Source organism: Physcomitrium patens, chromosome 21, assembly GCF_059467195.1.
Source record: "Physcomitrium patens ecotype Gransden chromosome 21, ASM5946719v1, whole genome shotgun sequence".
Lineage (NCBI taxonomy): Eukaryota > Viridiplantae > Streptophyta > Bryopsida > Funariales > Funariaceae > Physcomitrium > Physcomitrium patens.
Window position 1 is genome coordinate 12,449,887 of NC_143430.1, and position 12,291 is coordinate 12,462,177.

The 12,291-nt window shown below is 41.8% G+C and overlaps 4 protein-coding genes across 13 annotated transcripts; 1 reads left to right on the top strand and 3 right to left on the bottom strand.

Moving 5' to 3' along the window:
* Positions 1-24: 24 nt before the first annotated feature.
* LOC112274333 (uncharacterized) lies at positions 25-3,606 on the bottom strand. Of its 3 annotated transcripts, XR_016499908.1 has the most exons (6): positions 3,156-3,606; positions 2,823-2,896; positions 2,293-2,372; positions 1,822-1,979; positions 1,249-1,596; positions 25-797 (listed from the first exon to the last, which is right to left on the bottom strand). XR_016499908.1 is itself a non-coding variant. In XM_073529803.2 (5 exons), the coding sequence occupies exons 1-5, from the start codon at positions 3,451-3,453 to the stop codon at positions 1,310-1,312; spliced, it is 897 nt and encodes a 298-aa protein (XP_073385904.2). In that variant the 5' UTR covers positions 3,454-3,606; the 3' UTR covers positions 980-1,309. The 3 variants fall into 3 exon arrangements, 2 of the variants coding, with proteins under 2 accessions (XP_073385904.2, XP_090102040.1); XM_073529803.2 differs by lacking the exon at positions 25-797 and having other exon boundaries at positions 980-1,596; XM_090245914.1 differs by lacking the exon at positions 25-797 and having other exon boundaries at positions 980-1,596; positions 1,799-1,979.
* Positions 3,607-4,104: 498 nt separating this feature from the next.
* LOC112274332 (DNA-repair protein XRCC1) lies at positions 4,105-8,094 on the bottom strand. 7 transcript variants are annotated; one of them, XR_016499911.1, is made up of 8 exons: positions 7,851-8,029; positions 7,279-7,387; positions 5,694-6,860; positions 5,377-5,426; positions 5,210-5,247; positions 4,953-5,050; positions 4,732-4,818; positions 4,105-4,470 (listed from the first exon to the last, which is right to left on the bottom strand). XR_016499911.1 is itself a non-coding variant. In XM_090245916.1 (8 exons), exons 3-8 carry the CDS (start codon positions 5,832-5,834, stop codon positions 4,252-4,254), a joined length of 633 nt encoding a protein of 210 aa, XP_090102042.1. In that variant the 5' UTR covers positions 5,835-6,860; positions 7,284-7,387; positions 7,851-8,015; the 3' UTR covers positions 4,105-4,251. The 7 variants fall into 7 exon arrangements, 4 of the variants coding, with proteins under 4 accessions (XP_090102042.1, XP_090102043.1, XP_073385905.2 ...); XR_016499910.1 differs by lacking the exon at positions 7,851-8,029 and adding an exon at positions 7,788-7,806 and having other exon boundaries at positions 7,284-7,387; XM_090245916.1 differs by having other exon boundaries at positions 7,284-7,387; positions 7,851-8,015.
* Positions 8,095-8,280: 186 nt separating this feature from the next.
* LOC112274500 (GDSL esterase/lipase At4g01130) lies at positions 8,281-11,494 on the top strand. Of its 2 annotated transcripts, none has more exons than XR_012216342.2 (5): positions 8,281-9,575; positions 9,678-9,881; positions 9,986-10,144; positions 10,272-10,557; positions 10,679-10,853. XR_012216342.2 is itself a non-coding variant. In XM_024504071.3 (5 exons), the coding sequence occupies exons 1-5, from the start codon at positions 9,296-9,298 to the stop codon at positions 10,687-10,689; spliced, it is 936 nt and encodes a 311-aa protein (XP_024359839.2). In that variant the 5' UTR covers positions 8,281-9,295; the 3' UTR covers positions 10,690-11,494. The 2 variants fall into 2 exon arrangements, 1 of the variants encoding a protein (XP_024359839.2); XM_024504071.3 differs by having other exon boundaries at positions 9,986-10,140; positions 10,679-11,494.
* LOC112274176 (uncharacterized) lies at positions 10,771-12,252 on the bottom strand. Its single transcript, XM_024503415.2, has 3 exons — positions 11,690-12,252; positions 11,218-11,511; positions 10,771-10,857 (listed from the first exon to the last, which is right to left on the bottom strand). The coding sequence occupies exons 1-3, from the start codon at positions 12,116-12,118 to the stop codon at positions 10,771-10,773; spliced, it is 810 nt and encodes a 269-aa protein (XP_024359183.1). The 5' UTR covers positions 12,119-12,252.
* Between the last annotated feature and the right edge of the window lie 39 nt (positions 12,253-12,291).

A 12,291-nucleotide genomic window follows, 5' to 3' on the forward strand; every position in this document is an offset into this window, starting at 1 on the left:
TCCACCAACATAACCACATCATTATCCATATAAGCAAGTTATATTATCCAATACAATATCATCTATGGTTTTAGAATGCGATCTGGTGCCTGAAATAGTCCCGAGCCACCGTTGTTGCTAGAGGGGAATGGCGATGAAGCATCTGCGAAGCGAAGCTGCCGAGCTCCTTGCCGTAACCGCCTCCCATCGAGCACAAGCCTGAATATTCTCAACCCTCTTGAAGCATATTCCCGCCGCCTCGACCTACCCGATGGTTGAGCCCCACCTGGCGAAACCAGTAGTAGGACAATTGCGACTAGCGCGCCTCAGTATCACCGCCGTCGTCACCCATGTCTGCTGATTCTTCAAAACCCATCGACCGCCCCATTAGTCGACGCAATGCAGCTGGGGCTGGATCACACATGCCAATGGTGTGTGTGCGTGTGTGCCGCGGATCTTTATTGCCAATCCAGAATATGCTCCTCCCGTTCCAAGCTGCATTCGTCGACCACGTCCACTCGCACTCGCGACTGTGTAGGTGTGCTTGATTTTGACCATCCTAAAGCTCCTGTTCAGCTGCCTGCAATTCGTCGTGGTGGCATCGCTTGCTCGTGAAGAGCAATATTACAAGAGTGCAATTACTTCGTTGCGAGATCTATGATTGTAAATTCCAATCAACTGGTGAGATGTCTGCAGCGGAAGCGAAACGTTTCTGAGGAAAACTTTGGTTTGGATCTTTGTGGATGTGAAAATGTGCCCGGAATATTTGCTTGGGAATTTTACAAATGTGATTGTCATCCAAAAAACCGTCGTTGAGTCTGCATTACCAATTATGAGGTGATAGGATTAGTTTTTTATATTTGGAAATGTTTTTTTAACGGAAATTTTATCTATGTCATGAGACGTAATATAGCTTTCATAACAATCAAAGCATCAAATAGTTCTTGTGATTAGTGTATGAAAAACAAGAAAAGTCTTGAGAGGTGTTGACAAGGGAGTGTCGTGAAAAATGTGAAAATCCAAAGGTCGTTAATAAATTGGAAAGAAGACAGAATCGTTGAAAATATAAATTGGTCCATGTCTTGCTCTAGTATATGCAAATGTACAGCTTACATACATGAAATCAAGTCGATTTTGTTGGTGACAACAAAAGAAAATAGTGCAACTATTATTAGCCATAGAAGGACAAAATTAACCTTTGTCTTTATTTCTTTGCAATACTACTACTAGATGTATACCAAAATAAACAAATAAAAACAAAGCAATTACCTCATTTCAGAAAGGTGTGTTTCTCCATAGGTATGCCTCTCCATTACATGATGTGAAAACCTCAGAAGTCATCATCAAAGTCGCAAGGAGCACGATGAATTGGTATGGCTTTGATCAGACTCGGTATCTCTAATCCTTCAGCAGACGAGGGTGACTCAGCAGAAACCACTTGCCGTTTCTGTGCAGAGTCTGCAATCTCGACATCTGCTTCGCCAAATACAAGCCGCAAGGCGTCCTCTAGAGTTCGTTTAGGAGGTACACGAAGAGATTGCGGCTGCACTAGGTTGCCGTTCGCCGTGTCCTTTACTGACAAGCTCAGGCTCTTTATTGTCATGCGACCTATGTTCACTGTAACAGAATATGGTCACAAAGCAAAAAGGTTTTAGGGCAAACCACTTGGGTTGCAGGCATGTTCCAGAGTTTCCAACCGATTCAAAAACTTACCACAACAAACCTGCATGTTCTATCCATATGATTCTTCTCTGGAGACAAATAGCTTTTCCACACACACGCGCACCAAAAATAAAATAAAATAAAATAAAAATCATACACATAAGGAAATGTACGCTTCACCAGCTGCATCACGTCCAACCAATGACGGTAGAAATTTTTTCAAGTGTTCCTCTGCTTCTCTGCCTGCTTTCAACGTCTCACATTCGAAGGTGATCACAGGTGCTGTCCCACCAGACCTGTGTCGATTATTCGCTTCTTGAACAACCTCCTCGTCCCATCTGAATAATTTTAGAGATTCATCAAACTAGATTACAAACACATCAACAGCAAGATACACCGCGTTCATTTAATACGGTGGTAAAGGATGATAGATGCAACTGTATGCAGTAAGAGGTTACAACCGCGCTGCTGGTCAAACTGAACTTTCCATTCAAAACAACATTGAGCGATTGGGCATTATTTATGATTCCGAGCAGAAGCATTTCTAACTGAAACGAAAAAAAATCTCGATTTACACAAGTATGAACGTGCACATTTGCAAGCATGTAGAACTTCATGTATGGTATGAACGGCTGAGGAAATTAGATATACCCATGAAGGTCGCATGTAGTAGAAAGGCGGGCCGCGTCTTCTCCTTTCCGTTCAACCACCACGGTTGTTTCCTTCTTTGTCTGCATTCCACACATTCACAAACAGCTCTACTGAGATCACGGATGTACTGTACTGGATGCTCTGCAGATCACAGCCCAGGCTTACGAAGCACATAATCAAGTTTGTTGATATTTCAAGTGTAGCAAAATCTTATAAACTATCTTGTAATCGAAATCCCTGGAAATCATGCTAACTACACAAGCCCAACTTGGACTCCCAACTAATTAGGAACCCGATTGTTAACCTTGCAACGCAAGAAACCCATTCCCAAACGTATAAGATGACCTGTTATCTAGATTCGCGTCGCATGCAACGCCTCCGCTTGAAATCACAGACCACTCGATATTGCCTTGCGCGCTACATTGAACATTAGCTATTCAAAACTTGGAAAACATCCTTAAACCCGAAACCCTAAACCCTAAGGAAATTGTGGGGAGAGCTGAAGCCCTCGGGTCCTAAAGACGGATTACTTTGAAATTGATAATTGTAAGGTTGAGCAAGCGGTAATCCTCCCCTCGACTGCATTCCCTTTCACATGCGATCTCTGCGACACCAAAATCCCTTAAGTATTTACAAAACGTGCCAAAGGACGACCTGGACGCAAAACTAGCGACATGACCACATTTTATGCTTCAGGACTACAAAAATTCAAAGAAACTCCATACCACAGTCCTATGCATTGTGGTTTCAATTAAACAAAAAAACAAAAAAAAAAAAAAAAAAAAAAAAAAAACGAAGAAGGAAGAAGGAACAACCGCAGCTTGCAGCAATCAACTGTGATGGATAGGAAGTTAGAGACCCACCAGTACCAAACAAACCCAAGCAAGTAGAAGAAGCGGTGTGCAAAAAATGGCCGGAAAGGGAGCCGGAGGGAAATAGGGCTATGGAAGCAATTCCTTCAAGAACTTCTTCCTTGTCATCCTCTTCCACCGCTCCGCTGCCTCCTCCTCCATCCTCTACCCTCTCCACAGCTTGCTCTTCTTGCTGTACTGGGTCTAAATTTTCTCCAAAGCCAGCGAGTTTTCTCAGTCGCGTCCATTCTCCTCCCTCGTGCTCGTTAGAATCAGATTCCGTCGAAGTTCCTGCTCCGTCAAATCCCATTTCAACAAAAATTCAACCACTCCTAAAACTCATACAGTGCACTTTCTTCCGCCAGCAAGTCCCCCTTTGTTCCGGCACCGCTATAGAAAGGAATGCATGAACTGATAAGTGTCAACATTGTGATTGTGTAAATCTACTTTCGCGGGGAAGGGAACTAACCAGAGCCCGCCAAGACGATCCCTCATTTGAAGAGAAAAGCTTGAACTCGCTATGCTTCCAGCAGCACGCTGAGGATCAACACATGTCATTGTCCTTAGATTTTTGTGATTCTGGAACACTGGCAATTGGTAAACCACTATTGGTTAAGAAATTTGATTGGAGATTTTAGGAAAAGCGAGATAACATTGGATTCAAAAGCGATGCATTGAAATGTGATTACCTGCTGCATTTAAAAACTGCTTCGCAGAATCCATGCAACGGTATAGTCAAGAAGAACAACCAGTGGAAAAATGCTTCTGAAAATTTGTTGTGCTGGATCATTGATCGAGTAGCGCGCATTGGTGGTGTGGACGGGAGGGCATGTGCTAGTGTGACGATAGGATTGAAATCAAACCAAGAATGTACATGTCGATATTCGTGTTTGAGGAACTATGTTTGAGTTACTGGGGGTGCAGAACAAAAGGCGAATACATACAAAACCTGCAATATATCTCAAAACCAACAAAGTCGAGCAATTGCTCCGCATTTCCTAGAAGGCAACACTGTGTAGCCTTTGGATATTTGTATTTCGAGCATTTTTCCAAAGATATTCCAACAGACGAGTCCATGGTAAGTGCCAAAACGAACGAGTTAGTGGGCTCACTGTTTCTTCTTTTGAATGTCACTAAGGGGCTTCTTAGAATCAGCGACAAAAATAGGACTCAGAACGTCTGTATATACACATTTTAATCTATCAGCTTCTCTTAGCATACTGCTTCGGGTACACTTCAAGTATCCTTCTCTGCCCCCTTCCATTGCTCTAAGCTCCTTGACTGCTTGAGGAACGCATTCCCAACTTCCAACGATGCTAGCAACACCCTGCATTCAAAACAATAGGGCCATCATATCTCTGCATATCTTGAAAATGAAAAACTTTCTACCCTTCTCTACCGTCAGAAACTAAGAAACAAAAACAATGATGAGCTTCTCACTATTGCATCCTCGCGCCATACTTACCAGAAGACGTCACTTTGCTGCATAACTTAAAACCACCACACAAATCAAGGGTGATGATACTAAAACCTCCGACATATCAGCTACACACATCTGACACAGCTATGAAGTGACTAATTCACTCACTTGATTATCTTGAAGACCCTTGATGATATCCTCAAAGCGAACCATGATACCTTGGGCAGCTATAAACTCCAAATCCTCCAGTTCAGGCTGCAGTATACAATTCCACCACTAAATCGTAGTAACCAACAGTAAATGGAGCTCATTCAGACAAGTTTTGTTGTTGAAACAGAGCAATTGCATCTAATAATCAGTCATAACACATTGAGGAGGAACAAGCTAACCTTTGGATCTCGCTGCTGTAACCAACTGCGTGTAGATTCCAAATCGTCATACACCCACTGTGTAACTTCTTCCAACGATCCACAGTTTGATTTGTACACTGCAATAAAGCACGTTCCAACTTCAAACGAAGAAAATCGTTCAATTAAAACGCAAATAAAAATCAAGGGAATTTCTTTTTTCAATATAAGAAAATCAAACACAGAGGGACGAACAATTTACAACTAGTATTGTACGACCAGTATCCACGTAATCTTACCTGATGACCTCCAAGGCCTTCCCTTGTACATTAGAAAGCTGTAAGAGAACAAATAGACTTTATCAACCATCTGAAGGTGAGGAGTTGATAGAACTTCACTTGCACGTACAAATGCCCAAGAGCTGAGTTTTTGGTGGACCTGATGTACTCATGAGAATGAACCATACCTTTCGATCTCAATAAGTTTTCTTTGCTTGTGGCACTCCGAAACCCATTCCTGCAAAGACATCAAACGAGAGTTTGAGGGCTGAAATAAGACAAAGCATGTACTAAGAACGAAATAAAGGAAGGACGAACAAATATTTGTCCTGTTCTGCGTAACATAGTAACATGTGATCGACGAGGAATACTTATAAAAAGCAGCGTGATCCATATTGAGAGTATGAAGCTAAACCTCTAGACTAAAAGAGACATTCTGGACTAGTTATCACTCATGATGGATCACGAAGTCAACCGAGACACGAAATGAAAAAATTCATCACACCTCGGACACAATGGTGCCCCCAACCGCTTTGGCTTGTTTAAATTTTGGGGTGTCCTTGAAAGCACAAACAAGAAGAGTGCAATCACTTGTCCAGTCTCGACAATATTGCGCTCCCATTTCCAGACCTTGAGTCCGAAACATTGCTCTTGCAGGATTTTGTATCCCTGATATTGCGAAGAAAAAGCCTTCCTGTAACACTTAATTAAGGCTCTAACAGCCTTCCCTGACTCATTCGCCGATTGTGGTTTAGTACGTGAAGGTGCTTGAGCTACAACATCACGTCTATTGGTATGGACGTCATCCGATTTTCTTACTTCTGAAGCCGCATGGATCTCAATACCAACATTCTCAAACCCTTCAGTTTTTCTTTTCTTTAGAGCTGCTGCTGAAGTTCCTGGAATCCTATCCCGCATGTAATTGGAAGATTGGGCAATATCCAAATTTTTACTTGCCTCTGAACCAACTACTGCCACGACACTTGTAACCTTCTCAATCTTAGGTTTCAAATTCCCCACAATATCTTGACGATCTGGACTTCGATTCTTGCTTTTTGTCTTGGACATACTGCCTTCTTTTCTAGGAAATGGGGAACAATCAAGTCGAAGATCTTGATTGTGTGATGCAGTCTTTACAGCCCCATAACCAATCACTAACTTCTTTTTGGAGACCTTCTCCATCTTACGCTCTTCAGCTGCCTCAGAACCAGCAACTATCTCCTCTTTTACTACCTTCTCAATCTTAGGCTTCTTGTTCCCCACTATTTCCTTTCGATCTGGACTCTGATTTCTGCATTTCAACTTAGACATACCGCTAACTACTCTAGGAAATTGAGGACTATCAAAAGGAACAGCAGAGTCATGCGGTTCGGCCTTTACATTCAGTTTCAAATATTCAGGTTGTGTTGTATTTTTCCAGAAACTTTGTTTCGACTTTTCTGGAGATTTTCCTCCATGAATAACAGTGTCGCTTGACAGAATCCCCGAAGAAAGTTTTCTTTTCGTTGCCGTGCTAAAGCATTTAGCTCTGCTATTTATGCCGTTCTCACTCGCAGGCACTTGACAGGCTCAAGGTTTGCACGTTGTAAATTTAACATATGCTAGACCTATGCAAGCTCGATGCTCAATTGTGCCGAAGGGTTGACGACAATTCACTCTTAGCTTCCTCCACCTGAAAAAGCAACAAATTGTCCCCTTAGGAAGCATCTCTCACTTACTCGACGGGATTGAATTCCGCCTCCTCTACAGTCTCAATTCAAACCAGTACTGTATTAGGAATTGTGATCCTGAAAAGGACTGCACGCCCAGTTTACAAAAAGCTCATGTGGAGCTGTTTTCCACTTACTATCCACTCGAGAATTTATTTCAGGATTTGCATCTTCAGTGACAAACACTGCAATCGTTCCCAGCTATCCTTGACGAGAAGTTTTCATATCCTTACAAAGATCAAAGGAGATTAACGATATGGATAAATAAATGAAAGAGCGGAACAGTTGAGTACTGTTGCGTTAAAAGTGCGTACTGCCACACCAATCTCCAACGAGTGTATTAAGTTAATTAAGAAATTCAATGTGGCGCAGGAGAAATGCCTTACGGATGCTGGGCTGCGACGGGTGAGAGCTTGTGACTACCGTCAATGTCGTATGTCAGAGCTCGATTTTGGTTACTCTTGCTCATCAAATCTTTGACAGTCATAACCTGAAAGCACAACTAACCATTATGCATGTTATTCTTAGAATTGAAAGGTCGCAAGCGTTAGGGTTGAGCGTGGTAACTTGACTCAGATGAAACCAGAGCGCGTGTGATATACTGAGCCGCCCCCTCCTGATCAAAACTCTATAGTTCTCGCATCGTATCTAGATCCTTGTCTACCGAGACACATGACAAGCCTTTCGACTGTTCCGTCTTTTACGGCCTTAGCCAGTTCCAAAATAAATTGCGTTTAGTAGTAACAAATCAGGCCTTTTTCCTACATTGCAGACATATCTTCCATCTCTAAAGAACAAGCACAGCTCAGCATATGTAAAGCATCGTGCAAAAGAGAGTTCAAACAATACAACAATCCCGAAAAAGCAGCTAAACGTCCTGTAAGACGAACCCAATCTGCAAAATCAGCAAACGCTCGACATTCGGGAGTTAGCATCTGAGGAACGAAACGCACAGGAGCAGGGACAGAAGAAACGATCGACCATGTCTTCAGCCCCAGAACGCCAATTCCTTCAAAGTTTGCGCTCTGCCATCTCTGATCTCCTTTACGTCGCTCATGAGCAGTTTAGGGCACAGTACGCCGGAGCCATCAACTCAATCACTGATGTTGACCCAGTAAGCGCTGTCAGAGATGCGATTCCCTGCCCACATCGATTCTCCTGCAAATCTTTCCCATGTCCGAATCGCAGCCGTCGGCGGAGACCAAAATCTCACGTTTGTCCTGTACGCAAAGCGCCGTCGACGCCGCGAGGGCTGTCGGTAGCCTTGTGTCTGAAAATGAATTGTGTCGTCACCGGTACTTTTTCATTCATTGGGCTGATTCTCTGTAAAGCCATGTTTGGTACTATTTCGCATTGAAAGTGCCGATTGTGTATTACCACAGTAAATGTGTTTATTGGTGCCATAGTAATTTAATTATAATTCTAAAGCGGTTCTAATGTATGCTTGTATACTCATGGTCTGAACATGTGTGATAGTAAGGTTGTATGGTTTTGACTATGCTAATTTTTTGTGCATTCAGGATGGTGCGTTTGGGAATGAAAAATGATTACTGATGTGTACTCCTTCTAAATTCAACGCACGTTACTATACATTCTAAATAGTTATAATTTTTGCAAATTTTGTGCTTACTTTTTTGTTCAAATTGTGATCTAATATGCAATTATAATTACTGTTGTATTTAATTGACTTTAATTAACGCAATAACACGATAATGATGGATGCTGACGTAGATGCAAATAATGTATGAAGTCAATTAAAGGCATTTGAATTTTACATTATGTTTTTACAAAACACTTTTTATTTATCTATAAAAATATTTATATTTTATATAGAAAAAATAATAATATTAGAGATCTTTTTTTATTTAAGGGACAAGGAAAGAGGCCTTAACTTTTAGATGTTTTGGTTGGTTGAAATCAAGAAGTCTCTTTAAGTTTGCTTTATACTTAGAAAAATAAACCCAAATCCTTATAAGAAAAAAAAATACCAAATAAAATAGAATACATCTTTTTACTACATGACACAAATAGTGTTGTCTCTTCAGATTTTTGTTGAGCCCATTTCAAAAACACAATTTTTTAGATAGAAATCAAGAAGACATGTCAACAAATGCAAAAAAACAATCATTAAATTTCTAATATTTTTTAGAAATTTTTTTTACACTATTCCAAATTATTCAATAAAAAATATGGATTAAATTTGGTTCTTTGGGATATAGTAAATGGTAATGGACATTGCGATGTGAAGAACACAAAAATTGATTTAGATTGGGAAATTATGCACGCTCTGGAAACAATGTCGGCAAATTTGGGCAATCTAATTTCATATTGAAACCGGACGCAGTAGACGTGATCAGTACCTTGAAAAATAGCTACTCTCACAGGCAGATTCTAAAGTATGCATTTGAAGAGGGTGGGAGCATTTACAGATGGATTGTTGCTGCTGTTGATGGCTGCCGCAGTATCAACCGCTAGCCATGAAGTGGTACGTTTCCAGTGCCCAGAAGCAATTTTGGCCTTCGGGGGCTCTAGCACTGATACGGGCGAAGCCCAATCATTCACCGGTGAGAGAGAGCTCGACTTCGTTACGGCTTCTCAGTTTCTTCCTTACGGTATCACCTACTTCGGTCACCCAGCTGATCGCTACAGCGATGGAAGACTCATCATCGACTTTCTCTGTAAGTTCAAAAATCCATCATTGCATGAATAATCTGCACAAGCTCTCCTTGTGAATTCTTAGTTCAGGCTGGTTACCAGGGTGCGTTAATTTTGCGTTGCAGCTCAAGCATTCGGACTTCGTCTTCTGGATCCCTACTTCGACAATATTGCACCTGATTTTCGTCAGGGGATCAACTTCGCCACGGGAGGGGCAAACGTGAGGCGTGTGGAATCAATAGACGTCGTACCCATCTATTTAGGACTCCAAGTGAACCAAGCCATCCGCTTCTACCACAAATCTCTTGACGTACCTTCTGGAGCCTTAGGTGCGTACACCCTCTTTCACAGTCGACTCGTCTTATCAGCCTCTGTTTGTGAATTGCGTTTATCAACTAACTCTAGGCTGTGATCTTTTATCGATTTCTGCCAGTCCCAGCCCCTTCATCCTTCGGGAACCTCGGGCTGTACTTCATATTTGCTGGAGTGAACGACATATGCTTTGCCACTATGACGAATTCTGGTGTGGAGAGAATCAGGGACGTCATTCTTCCAGAAATTGTTTCCAATGTCTCTCTTGCAATCACTGTGGGTAAATTGATTCCCCATTCTTTCTGATATGTGTTTTAGTTGCCGGTGAATTTAAAACTGACAAAAACCTAAGCCGTACTGGGAAGACCTTTCACGATAACTTCGCCTTCTTCTTCCCCTGTCTCCAGAGGCTCTACAACAATTCTACAACGAGGCAGTTTCTTGTCTTAGGCATCAGCCCTTTCGGTTGCACAGCATTCGCATTAGGGCTAGGCCTGCCGGATCTGAATCCTGCATATGGGCCTATTGGACAAGATGGCTGTGCTCAAGGAATCAATGGGTTCGTCAAGGAATTAAACGAATTGCTGCTGGTAGAGCTTGAGTCTTTACGGAGCCAGCTTTCAGAAACAACTATCGTCTACGCGGACACTTACTCCATTATATATGACGCTGTCATTAATCCTTCACTCTATGGTTAGTTGTCTTTCACCATTTCTGCTACTTCTGGTTTTCTTACCCAGCAGCCTAGACAAGATCCAGAGCAGGTGTATGGATTTTGAGATGAACCTGAGGATTTGGGGGTTGTTGTATGAAGGGTTTAGCTAGGGAATTGCAGCATGCTGTGGAGCAGGAGGACCACCTTACAACTTCAACGCGACGCTAGGACAATGTGGAACAGCAGCCGCTTCAACGTATTCTGATCGCACCCAATTCGTGATCTGGGATGGAATTCACTACACTGAGGCTCTTTCCAAGCTCGTGGCCAAGACAATCCTGCAATGCAAGTTTGTAGACCCAGTTGGTTTCAACTTCAGTAGTCTCTGTGATTTGGACTTTAACAAGTTCGATGATGAAACTGCAAGATAAGAAGAAGATGAAGGAAGCCGCTGACATAATAGTAACTACAGTAGAAAAATACTCGTGGGCTTACTAGAAGTAACTCAATAATGTATTATGTGTCATATTAAATTGTTAAAAAAGTTAATCCTTTATATATATATATATATATATATATATACATACATACATAATCTACTTCTATAGAACATGTTTTTACAACAAAATTTTTAACTAAATTTATTATATAAAACAGGACTTATTATGAAACAAAGCATGACGAAATTGCCCATAAACCTCACACGGAGACCCCGAAGCATCAACACAATTGTGAACTACCTTCTGTCCAGTACCAAGATCAAAGGTTCGATTCCCCAGTGTTTGCTGCATGCTGATCCCAGACTCAGAGCTCGACGAATATGCAATCTTCACCCTTTCGTCGAGCAAGCTCGATGACAGTCTGAAGTGCTGCGACACAAGTGATCCTGATTCTGTATTCTGCAGTTTGACCTGACCGGTTTGTACCGCCGGAGAAGGAATAGATAGGACTAAGGATCCGTCCAGAGCAACATTTAATCCCCGATCCAGAACCTTCCGACACAACCACGTTCAATAAGTGAACAGGTCACTAAGAACAACAGAACTTATCAGGATTTCATGAACACATATAGCACACAAGCACTCACAATCTATCCTTCCTGTTTGCACATTCCCTTACATGTCACATAACGCGACGAAAACAGAACTTCATTTTAGACCTACAACTCACCTCGTCATCTGTTGTTCGAAGTAGAGGATTCACACATTTTCTCTCCTCCATGGAAATAAGAGGAGCTGGAAATTGTTCCAAACCCTCCAGCAGTATCAGAGAGGATTTTGTATCACATTGGGCTGCACCACTAAATTGCTGGTCCGTATGAAACATGCCATTGCCAGCAATCTCATGCTGGTTTGCTTCCCCTCGCATTAAGGCTCGCTGAATGAACTTCACAAGTTCAGGTTGAGACTGACGAAACTGTGGAATTTGAAGAACATGGTTGCAGTATTGCGGCCACTCTGCCAAACGCTCTTTGAACTCCCCCAGAGCGACTGTCCCAAAAGAAAGCATCTGCAACAACCAATAGTTGCATGTGCAAGCATTGTAAATTCTCAAATCATCGTTATTACGGTGGCATCTCCAGAGCAACTTCATACGCATCTTTCATACAAAAGAATGTCAAACTTTGAGACAGAAACTAGGCTAACATGTAGAAAACATGTCAAAGAAAAAATATGAATAAATATTGTAACATGTTAATGACAAAATACCTCCCAAACAATATCTAAGAATACAGTGTAACCAGCAACAGTGTGATGAAGCTCCAAGTTTTC

Bases quoted from the DNA above. Each gene is read 5' to 3' on its own strand.
- LOC112274333 (XM_073529803.2), bottom strand. From the start codon at position 3,453: ATGGGATTTGACGGAGCAGGAACTTCGACGGAATCTGATTCTAACGAG. The intron at 2,373-2,822 runs GTAATCCGTCTT...TGTGGAATGCAG, and splicing joins TTACAATTATCAATTTCAAA to ACAAAGAAGGAAACAACCGT. The intron at 1,980-2,292 runs GTATATCTAATT...AAAATTATTCAG, and splicing joins ACTACATGCGACCTTCATGG to ATGGGACGAGGAGGTTGTTC.
- LOC112274176 (XM_024503415.2), bottom strand. From the start codon at position 12,118: ATGCGTATGAAGTTGCTCTGGAGATGCCACCGTAATAACGATGATTTG. The intron at 11,512-11,689 runs GTGAGTTGTAGG...TTGTGTCGGAAG, and splicing joins TTCGAACAACAGATGACGAG to GTTCTGGATCGGGGATTAAA. The intron at 10,858-11,217 runs GTTTATGGGCAA...CTTGCATTGCAG, and splicing joins CTTCGGGGTCTCCGTGTGAG to GATTGTCTTGGCCACGAGCT.
- LOC112274332 (XM_090245915.1), bottom strand. From the start codon at position 6,499: ATGTCTAAGTTGAAATGCAGAAATCAGAGTCCAGATCGAAAGGAAATA. The intron at 5,427-5,693 runs GTGTGATGAATT...ATGTCTTTGCAG, and splicing joins GGGGCACCATTGTGTCCGAG to GAATGGGTTTCGGAGTGCCA.
- LOC112274500 (XM_024504071.3), top strand. From the start codon at position 9,296: ATGCATTTGAAGAGGGTGGGAGCATTTACAGATGGATTGTTGCTGCTG. The intron at 9,576-9,677 runs GTAAGTTCAAAA...TTTGCGTTGCAG, and splicing joins ACTCATCATCGACTTTCTCT to CTCAAGCATTCGGACTTCGT. The intron at 9,882-9,985 runs GTGCGTACACCC...GATTTCTGCCAG, and splicing joins CGTACCTTCTGGAGCCTTAG to TCCCAGCCCCTTCATCCTTC.